This window comes from Branchiostoma floridae, chromosome 3 (genome assembly GCF_000003815.2).
Source record: "Branchiostoma floridae strain S238N-H82 chromosome 3, Bfl_VNyyK, whole genome shotgun sequence".
NCBI classification, from domain to species: domain Eukaryota; kingdom Metazoa; phylum Chordata; class Leptocardii; order Amphioxiformes; family Branchiostomatidae; genus Branchiostoma; species Branchiostoma floridae.
The window spans coordinates 1,895,154-1,906,454 of NC_049981.1; the positions used below are offsets into that span (position 1 = coordinate 1,895,154).

Genomic DNA, 11,301 nt, shown 5'->3' on the forward strand with positions numbered 1-11,301 from the left:
TATACCAAGGACCTAGTGGTAGCATCTTGAGAACCGATTGCAGAACATTCACGTGACGTTGCATATATTATATATACAACCACACAAAGCCTGGACAGGACCAATTCTATCCAAATCCAACCGCAAACGTCTGGTTGTCTACTACGCTGTTAGTTTGTGCTCTGTAGATATTAGACGTTTTAAAGCTCTCTCGCGGTTACCCAGTGTCGTAACAGACAAGTTGAGTCGTGCCTCAAGTCGTCAACAGTTAAAGAAAGCCTTCATCAATATCGCCTTGCCCCTGTCCTTCATTTCTGCTCATAACGACTGTATTGCTGAGTCCCATGTCTAGAGTTGTGCGTCCCCAGTCCAGGTTACGTTTTCCTTGTGTTGGCTCTCTCAGTATGAGTCAGATTTTTACAGTGTTCGAGGCCATCATCCTTCCCACCAAATTGTAAGACGGACACCTAAGTTCTGAACGTCAGGATTTGACGAGCCAAGCTGCCAAGACTGGTGCTTATAGAAAAGAAGTTAGACTGACAGAGCCATGGAAAGGGCCGCCATCTCGCCTCTGTACGTCGCTAACGTCACTCGCTGTCTTCTGTCCGCGCTAGGAATGGCGGCAAATCTCCTGATACTCTACATCATCGCCAAATACCCCACCATAAGAACCATCTCTAACGTTTACGTCGCTAACTTAGCTGTCGCTGATGTCAGTTTCTGTGTCTTCGCGTTTGTCCAGGGCGTGTTCTCTTACCGCTATCACAGCTTCAAAAGTCGAGTCGACAACCTATTAGCCTATTGTCAGCAGAGAGATGCAATGGTTGAAAACAGTACTGCAAATGTAACCATGTCGAATGACACGGAAGAATTCCTACAATCTAATAACTGCACGTGGAGGAATATGGAGAAACAGAAGCTGATGTTTTTGCTAGATGCCAAGCTGAACTGCGACAGTGCAAACCTGGTGAGCTCCAGGAGTTGTGACGTGGGCCGGGTTCTTGCCGTGTTTCTTGCCTGTGCGAGCATCTTCCTCCTCACGGCTATCGCAGTGGAGCGTTACCGGGCCATCGTGAAGCCGCTGGACCACAGACTGCTGCGCACACAGAAGAAAGCCTGCCGTACCTGCCTCCTGATGTGGTTGCTGGCGTTTCTGGCGGCGACGTTCGACACGGTGGTGCGAAACCTTGTGTCAAACGATTGGACGTTTACGTACCAGAGTCTGTTCGAGTGCGTGTATCTGAAGCCGGATGATGCCGGCTCTGGCCACGCCTACCTCGCCTTAGCACTCAGCATCTCCGTCATCCTGTACGTAGTGCCAGCAGGTGTGATGATCCCTATATACGTCAGGATATTCGTAACGCTACGTCAGCCACGACCTTTTCCATCGAGGGCATCGACCTCTCGGACGTTACCCATGCTATTCGTGGTGACGGTTTTCTTCTTAGTTTGTTGGCTCCCGTTTCACGTGACTTCTATCACCGTGCATTCCTACACTGACGGGGACAGCCTCGCGGCGTTTTACGTGGGCACATCACTCGCCATACTGAACTCGGTCATAAACCCCTTTCTGTACGCCTTCATCGGGAAAAACTTTCAAAAACACATCAGGAGATTATTCTGCATTTCACCGTGTGAGGAAGAGGATACGGGAAGACGGTACCACGCAAGCTCGCGGCCCTCGGTTGATTCCATCTATGGTTATCGTGGTTCTGTGGTGGGCATTGGCACAGGTGTACCCACGCCTGCGTGTATAACCGCCGTGCAGAGGTCACCCGAGTTAGCGCCGAATGGCATCCGCTTCGAATCTTTGGGATATACGTATACCCCCGCCAATTGGGAGCTCGTCGCAATTCAGCCCCTGGCTGCAAAGAGAGAGTAGTCGTCCATCTCACGACAATAACGGTAGCAATACCCTCTTCAGCCAAATGCAGAACGAAAACCACCCGCTCCTACTGCGTACATAAGACTACACAAAACTGGACGGTCGCTACTACGGAACAAAAATCGCATGACTGTGCCCAAATGCAGAACTCTAAGAATGAAAAAAAATCATAGTACAATCCTAAACTTTCTTCTAACACAAAAGTACACACGGATCAAATTTTCAACGACAACTACTTTTGTAATATATGTAAAGTATGTTACCTTCCTAAAGAGTCACTTTTTTAAATACAAAGTATGAGCAAGTCAGTAACAAGATTAGTCCATATTCAATCAGTTGTTCGACATTTATTGCTGGATAAAGTTCAGGAAACAAAAAAAGTGAATCGGATGATGATAAGCAATATATTAAATTGTTTTGTATGATGACAATTGCCCAGCAAGACGAATATAGTCATGCTACAGTGTACTTCCTAACATCATGACAAGGTACTGAATCTGCTCTTAAATACCATACATATTCCAGGGGAGGGTTTATTCACTACTACAGTTTACAATGTACTTTCATTACATGTAATACACAGCATTGCCATATTTGCTTGTCTTAATTCATTCAATTGTGTAAAAGTGTAAACGGCTGACATATTTTTAAATAAAACAACGACGTAGTTTAGAACATTAAGCTCATTTGTTGAAAATGTATGCATAATGTGGTTTAAGTCATTATAACGTACTGTTTCATTTTTAAAGATAGTATGCATTCTACTTGCACTACGGTAGACAACTATCTCCTTTAGACTGTTTCGTTGAACATCGACTTTCACAGTTTCTAGGGTTTAGTTGAATATCAAATGGCCACAGAGAACAAATTCGGTGACTTCTATGCACATCTAGTTCCATAGTTCACAATGTCGTACTTTACAATGCATTTGTATCATCGCTCACAATGTCATACTTGACATTCTACTCTTGATCGGTAGTATACATGTCTTGGCTTAAATCATTTTTAAAAAATGGCACTTGTTTATGTGAGAGTGCCAAGACTTAGCCTGGACCCTGCTATGATGTTCGAAGTGATTGAGGCAAGGCGAAGTTCAAGTTCTCTCGAGATCGACTTTATTCACAACTCAACTGGTGATGGCCGTCGGTGGTAACGATCAGAAGTACTCTTCGCTCTCAGTTGGCAAAGTCCAGATCCTACTTTCTGTCACTGAAGTCCCAACTTTCCAGATCTTTCCACAACTTTTTTCGGCGCGTGGCAAAACTGCCCCGGCACGAGGCCGCTACCCTTCTCGGCACGAAACGACTGCCACGGCACGAAACTGCACTCTCTGAATCGAGTGTCTCCTTTTTATCTTCTAAATTTTGGGTTGGGCCAAGACCAAATACGGTTAATCTTATGCGGATCTTTAGAATCTGATTGGCCCGGGATTTCGGACTAATAACTTCTCAAAAGTCCGGAACTCCAGTGACATTGAATGGCAAAGCGTGAGGAAACCAGTAAATTTCATATTAAAAAGCTCCTCGGAGGCTTCACCTGAGGGTCAGACCGGAGGGGTCGTGAACTTCTGCCTCGGTCAGCCCTCGGGCTACCCACCCCCTTGGAACTGCTTTGGGCACAACCGGCCAAAACTTTATAATGCAAGTTCGGATGCAGCTGTCAAACTTTCTGGACGGTACCAACTCTGAGAGAGGGAAGGAGCAAATAAATAAATAATGCCAAATAAAAGGTTATTGTATGTTTTGTTTTAGATTGGCTCGCATGAAGACGTTTAAATAGGTGCCAGGCCAATTGATTACAATGTGCAACAATTTACATTTGATACAGCATTGGTTGGTCTAAAAATTAAGCGTTGCATACAAACCATAACGATGCATGCGATAATTCAATGTTCTTCCTGTTTTTTTCCATCTTATTCATTCATGTAAGAAATACATTACTAGTATCGCCTGTCAGCGGTTTCATAGAATCCTGGGGGACCTTACATAGAATAACATTAATATTTATGAAGATAACAGAAGATAACAGAAACATAACATCAAATGATCAATGTAAATAGAAATAAGTAACAATAGACATTGCATATCAATGTGAAATAAAATGACTCAATCTTGATATGTAACCATATATAGACCATACATAAATAACAAACCCAAAAGTCAAATTAACTTTGACACTAATCTCTACATTTAATATCTTAAGTTCCTTCTACATACATTTTAGATTTACTTAGAGTGATATTTCATAATTTTAGCCTTAAGTAATGTATATCGTATCATGGAAATTCAATTAAAGACCACACTGACAAAATTTTATGGATGGCATCCTCTGGAGATCACAAACTAGTGCGCTAGGGCGAAAAAGTAAAACCAGAGGTCTTGATTTACGTCCAGTCCATTCTTCCCAGGCTCGGTTTGTCTTACTTTCAACTAAAGTAAAACTATAAGAGGCATTAGTCGCTATTTTTATCATGTTTTACTGCCATTTTTGTTTAATGTTGGGAACAAGGGCGCGGTGACCCTATGCCCTGACCATGTGCCCCCTTATCCTGGAGAGCAGATCCCCTGGCTCATTCCTCGCTCATACCTTTGCTGTTGCGGTTGATGCACTTTTTACCATTCTAGACTAAAATCCTTCAATTGATTGCGAAATAAGTTCTAAGTGCATGGCTTAGAAAGAAAGTATTGTACGCTGTTTTCAATGCCCTAGAACAAGTCGAATTCATTGCATTAAAGTCATAGATGTATGTTACCTTTGTCGCAATCCTCTCCTGGGCCTGTGAAGCGAAATGAAGAAAACAGCTGAAACGTGGATTCAAAACCTTTGAAAAGACTGAAATTGATTTTTATCGCAGTTATCATCCATTTTAAGATAAATTATGTTTTACTCCAGACTGTGTGTTTATACCTGTAAAGCAAAAGGACAAAAACAGCAGCTGAAATGTAGATTCAAAACCTATCTTTTATTCCAGACTGTGTGGTTATAAAATGATGAAAATATTACCTATTTGGCAGACAAAGTACGTTTCCCAGTCACATCTATTATCATCCCACTGATGGTCTCCACCTGTCCATAGATGAGCGCATTTCTGCTTACCGGCCTCGTTGTTCGGTTCTCCTGGAGCCCATTTTCTGAAGCTGCAGTCACTCAATGGTGTTCCGTCTGACCACATCCATTTCTTTACAGTGTAGAGGGGGTGTAAAGAAAGTGATTTGCGTTATGAGGCCTAAAGCCTCGGCGCTATTTTCTGTGCCGTAAAGGGTGGAAGCCTTATATATATATCTAAAATTTATATATGTATATACATACATACATATACATACATACATATATATAAACAAGGCCATAGTTGCATAAATACATAGATAAATAAGGAGATAGATAGTTACATTAGGTAGAGACTTACCCTCGGCTTGCTCATCCCAAACCAGTAGTCTCCTTTCGGGTCAGCCCTCCGAATTAGAGTAAGGAGAAAGTTGTACACGGCCTCTGTCTTAATCACTGCAAGTCGACCGCGATTCTGCGCATCTGATGCCTCACAGGTCCGCTGGGCCGCGCTGTACGTCTTCCTCTCCAGAAATACCTTGTACCTGGTGGGACCTTTACGCGCCCAATCCTTGGGATCTGCCGCACGGAAACACATTGCTAACACCACAAACATTTTAGAAAAACATTGAAACATACAATAACATAGCTCAGGATATAGCAGAATTCTTTTACACAACCAGTTAATACTCACTCTTGCTTACGTTTCGATGTCTGTCAGACACCTTCCTCAGAGCTTCCTATATTCTAGTGTTTAATTTAAGTAGTGTAGGTTTAGGCCCCTAGCGGCCTGTTTTGAACTACAGAGGCCAATTTTGTTGCAGACTTTGAAACTGAATAACTAGGAAAGGGTCAACGGATCTTCAAGACACTACAAGATATGTAGGTTACGAAATCAAACAGCCTTAGAAATGTAGGTTAACACTCAATGTAAACATCTTGAATTGCTGTGTTGCGCTATTTTTTTATTTTCTGTCCATTTCCTTTATTTTCATTTTCTAATTTTTTTCAACTTTGCCAAGATGATTATGTTTCAAGTTGTGCCATATGGTGCTGTGGCTATTGTGTGGATCTGTATGTATGTCAACAGTATAACTTGAGAATGTGTGGACTTGAGAAGTACCTGTTGTGCAAAGGGAGGTCAAGTTGGAAAACGGTTTCCATTTCGTGGAATTCTAGTGTTGAGAAGGATTTCTGCAAAAGCTGAGATGAAAGAGAAATTGAATTTGTCTTACCATTTTCTACCTCGCAGATGTAGCGGTGCTGTAGGTTACACTGTGTGTCCGCCCAGTTGTCCCGCCGGTCCCTCCCTACGCCTTTGATGATGAGCGCACAGTTGTGCCCGTCGTTTGGCTCCCCAGGCGCCCAGCTCGTGAAACTGCCGAGTTCGGTGCCCCTGCCGTCTTGCCATACTCCTGCTGTCCTCATTATGCCAAGCCAAAACTCAGAGTCCCTATATGTACATACAGGTACATGGAATTAGTTTGTCACTCACTGCCTCCATAATTGCTATAAATAATCTGCATAAAACAATATCCATGCAACTGCTGAGAGCTGGGGATAGGCTAGCAGTGAACCCCAAACCCTATGAGGCCTAAACACCTCACCTGCTGACGCAGTTCTTTAGGAACACCAGGTTCTGATGTTCCTCTTCGTCCCTCGGTACCGCAACGATGCCGAGCTGTTTTCTGCATTCTTCCTGTGCGCCTCTATAGGTCGAGATGTCCGTATGGGCGAAGTACGTCTTACCATTGGGCAGTACCCGATGGTCGTCTTGCGGACAAGATGCTTTAAATAAAATGTGATGAGAAATATAACCAATAGGATAAGGCGCACCGCTCCGGAAAGAGTATTGTAGAGACCATATGAGATCTATCTATCTATCTATCTATCTATCTATCTATCTATCTATCTATCTATCTATCTATCTATCTATCTATCTATCTATCTATCTATCTATCTATCTATCTATCTATCTATCTATCTATCTATCTATCTATCTATCTATCTGTCTATCTATCTATCTATCTATCTATCTGTCTGCCTTTCTGTCTGTCTGTCTGGCTATCTGTCTGTCTGTCTGTCTGTCTGTCTGTTTGTCTATATATCAATCTATCTATCTATCTATCTATCTATCTATCTATCTATCTATCTATCTATCTATCTATCTATCTATCTATCTATCTATCTTTCTGTCTGTCTGGCTATCTGTCTGTCTGTCTGTCTGTTTGTTTGTCTATATATCAATCTATCTATCTATCTATCTATCTATCTATCTATCTATCTATCTATCTATCTATCTATCTATCTATCTATCTATCTATCTATCTATCTATCTATCTGTCTATCTATCTATCTAACTATGTATCTATCTATCTATCTCTCTCTCTATCTATCTATCTATCTATATACCAATCTCTCTCTCTCTCTCTCTCTCTCTCTCTCTCTCTCTATATATATATATATCTATATCTATATCTATATCTCTATATATAAATATATATGGATTGATATATATGGATATATATATATATATATATATATATATATATATATATATGTGTGTGTGTATACACACATATATATATATATATATATATATATATATATATATATATATATATATATATATATATATATATATAAACAATATATTTCACCATATGGCTGAAATATATATTGCAATCCATACTGTAGTATGGATTGAAATATAATAATATATTTCACCATATGGCTGAAATATATATTGCAACCCATACTGTAGTATGGATTGAAATATAACAATATATTTCACCATAGAAAATATGAAAATGAAATCACCTTGTTGACAGTTCTGTCCAGTCCATCCGGGTGAGCAGGTACAATTGTATCCGCCATCTTTGTTCTCACAGCGTCCATGTTGACAAGGGTTTCCGACGCACTCATTGATATCTGCGTGATAACGGAAAGAGTTATCATACCGATATCATACTACGTAAAGGCTCGGATAAGAGTCAAGTCAAGTCAAGTCAAGTTTATTGCACAACGATTGTATCAGGTACAATGTATGGCAAGTAACATGTATTACTAGCAACTACGAACTATCTACATGAGTATACTAATCTAACATAATAGAAAATAAGGCGGCATAGTGTATTTTACATTGTTAAAGCACGACTTCTCTTTTGCATAGCATTATATATATATTGGCCTAGGTGGACAGATATGGAGTCGGGACATGATAGAATTACATTGAATATTTCTCTACTTGTATTAGGTAGTGTTGTTCTGTTGTTACACATGGTCAATAACTTTTTCCTTTCTTCATCATAACAAGGGCATATCATCAGGAAATGGTATTCATCTTCAATACTGTCTTTGCAGATGGGACACATTCTCTTTTCGGATGGTATATTTTTGTGACGACCCTTTTCAATTTCTAAACAATGTGCTCCAATCCTTAGTTTTGTTATGCTATTAGTGAATGATCTGTTTTGAATTGATAAAAGATAGTTTTCTAGCGCAAAGGTTGTCTTAATTTTCGAATATGTTGCCAGTTTACTAAAGTTTCTTATCTTTTGTCTCCAGTTCGAAAGATATGTGTCCTTTAGGCGTTCCTTGAACATGTTTCCAAAATATTTGGCATCGACATTAGGGTTTAGCCAAATATTTTGGAAACCATGTCTGCATAGTATATCTTGTACATGTGTAATCCATTCATGTTCTTGAGCAACAGCAGTATCGTACGCTTTTTTAACAATTCTATCATTAGACATATTGTGTAATCTAAGCCAATATTTAATCAGTCGTGTCTGGGTGTCTATATACAGTGGAAACACACCTAGCTCGCCCAGTACAGCAGCGTTAACAGAACTTCTAGGAACACTAAGTAATACCTTACAGTAGTTAAGCAGTACATGTTCTAGATCGGGAATCTCGTAGGAAATCTTAGGCTGCTCTAGTGTTACGTTCTGATTTCTCAGGGCGTCTGATTGATATGTAATATTCATTTTGTCAGTATACTTCTTAAATCGAACAAGAACAGGACGGGTAGATGATGTATCAGATTTCTTGCCAACACGGATAGCCTTAAGTATATTTACATCCGGTCCCAGTATCGGGGAAATGATGTTTGAAACTGTATCTCTAACACTTTCATTCGGATATTCCTTTATTCCTTTTAGGATGAGCTCTTTGCTTTGAGCGTTTGTTCCAAGTATTTCCCCGCAGTAGAGCAAGATCGGCTTGACTAGGCTTTGGAATAAATCCAGGGCAAGAGATATTGAGGGATTATGATTTGATGCTAGCAATGATTTAAGTTTAAAGGATGCTCGCATAGCTTTTACTCTGAGTTGTTTATTGGCACGGTGAAATGATCCTGATGGTGTGATGTCTACTCCTAGGTAAGTGTAAAAGTTTGTGAAATTTATAGGTTGTCCTTGTGACTGAAAGGGGGAGCGTTTATTATAGTTAGCTCGCCCATTTTTTGAAAATATCATAACTTTTGTTTTTTCTCTATTGATCGATAGTTTCCAAGTAGAACAAAATTTATCTAGTCTTTCTAGGCAATGCTTCAGACCCGTTTCCGATTTTGAGATGAGCACAAGGTCATCAGCCCAGAGAAGGCTACTTATGGGGGTATCGTTTAGTATTACAGGGTCGCATAATGGTGATGACAATCTGTCTGGAAGATCATTAACAAATAGATTAAAAAGGAGTGGGCTTAGATTGCATCCCTGTCGTACACCGCAAGAAGATCTAAAGTAATCTGAAAGGCCGTGAGACGTTTTCACACAATATTCTATATTATCGTACATTGATTGTATAATGTTGAAGAAATTACCACCTATACCCGACGATAAGACCTTGTAGAATAAACCTTTTCTCCACACAGAATCAAAGGCTTTCCTGAAGTCTACAAAGCATGTGTATAATTTTCCGCCGGGTACAGATAACTGTTTATCAATGAGAGATTTCAGCACAAAGATGTTATCACTGGTCCGAAAGTCCTTTCGAAATCCAGACTGAAAGGGGGACAAAATGTTGTTGTTTTCTAAGAAGTGCTGTAAACGGTTGCTGAGTACTGATGTGAACAACTTTCCGACACAGCTAGAAATGGCGATTCCTCTGTAATTTGAAGGATTCGATGGATTGCCACTTTTGTATATGGGAACAAGAATGCTCTGAGTCCATTGGTGTGGGAAATATCCAGAGTTAAGGACTACATTAAAGAGTTTTCGCAATGGCGGTATAAGTTTTGTATTGGCATATTTCAACATTTCATTAATGACGGAGTCTTTTCCACACGCTTTGCTGCATTTTAATTTACGCAGCCCCTCCAAAATTTCTTCATTTGAAATGTCGAAATCTAGAGGTTTTTCTGTAAGTTTTTCTAGCGTGTGGATGATATTGTCTGTTATGTTGTCTGCAGGGTCGCTATTCACAGAGTGTGCTTCAGTGCTTTTGGTAGCTGTCTGGACAAGTTTAGGCCTTACATTGTAGATACAGGGCTTTTGTAAGACATTTGTTTTACATCAGAAAGAACTTACCATCCTGACAGTTCTGTCCAGTCCATCCACGTGAGCAGGCACATTTGTAGCCACCATCTTTGTTCACACAGCGTCCATGTTGACAGGGGTTCCTGGCACATTCATCTATATCTGTGCGATAAAGAAATGAAACAATCAGCCTAACTTTGAACCCGGCAGAAGGCAACACATATGATTAATTCCTGGGGAAAAAGTTTTTGTAAGCTAAAAAAGGAACCACAAAGTATGATCATTCAAGAGAAAATGGCAACTGTCAAGCAGCATGGCTTCTGCAGAAGAACCTCACCTTGCTGACAGTTCTGCCCAGTCCATCCAGGTGAGCAGGTGCATTTGTATCCGCCATCTTTGTTCACACATCGTCCATGCTGACATGGTTTGATCTTGCACACGTTTAGTTCTGCGTGATGGAAAATACACATTGTCAGTACATGGGATACGGCAACCAGATAATTGTGCGATATCTTACATAAATCTATATCATTCTTACGATAAGAAAAGAAAAGAGACCTTTGCAGAAGAGTAATTTTGATATATATATATATATATATATATATACGTTTGCGTTGTAATCATGCTGTCATTGCGACCATGAATACAACGTTAGGGGTCTTGTAGCTATTGCTAAAGCACTCTTACTTACCAGTGGTTGATAGAGGTGCGAGGGTTGTCAGTAAGATCTCGGTGATCCCACGTTCGGTGCTTGTTCCTGACCCTGCCTGCTGCCATCCCAACAGTAAGGAAGATGAGGTCGAGTTGACAACCGAGCTGGTCCTCTTGTGGAACCACCACGAGGTGCTTCTATTCTGGTGGCTACACCAGCTCATCACAACTTCATTTTCCTATTAACAGGTGCGTTTTAAAATC

General features: G+C 40.5%; 1 protein-coding gene across 1 annotated transcript; it reads right to left on the reverse strand.

Annotated features, from left to right (window-relative positions):
• Window positions 1-3,396: 3,396 nt before the first annotated feature.
• LOC118411042 (macrophage mannose receptor 1-like) lies at window positions 3,397-10,494 on the reverse strand. The gene is made up of 8 exons (XM_035813049.1): window positions 10,438-10,494; window positions 10,218-10,362; window positions 6,517-6,697; window positions 6,145-6,362; window positions 5,271-5,488; window positions 4,868-5,042; window positions 4,617-4,640; window positions 3,397-3,548 (listed from the first exon to the last, which is right to left on the reverse strand). The coding sequence occupies exons 1-8, from the start codon at window positions 10,492-10,494 to the stop codon at window positions 3,397-3,399; spliced, it is 1,170 nt and encodes a 389-aa protein (XP_035668942.1).
• Between the last annotated feature and the right edge of the window lie 807 nt (window positions 10,495-11,301).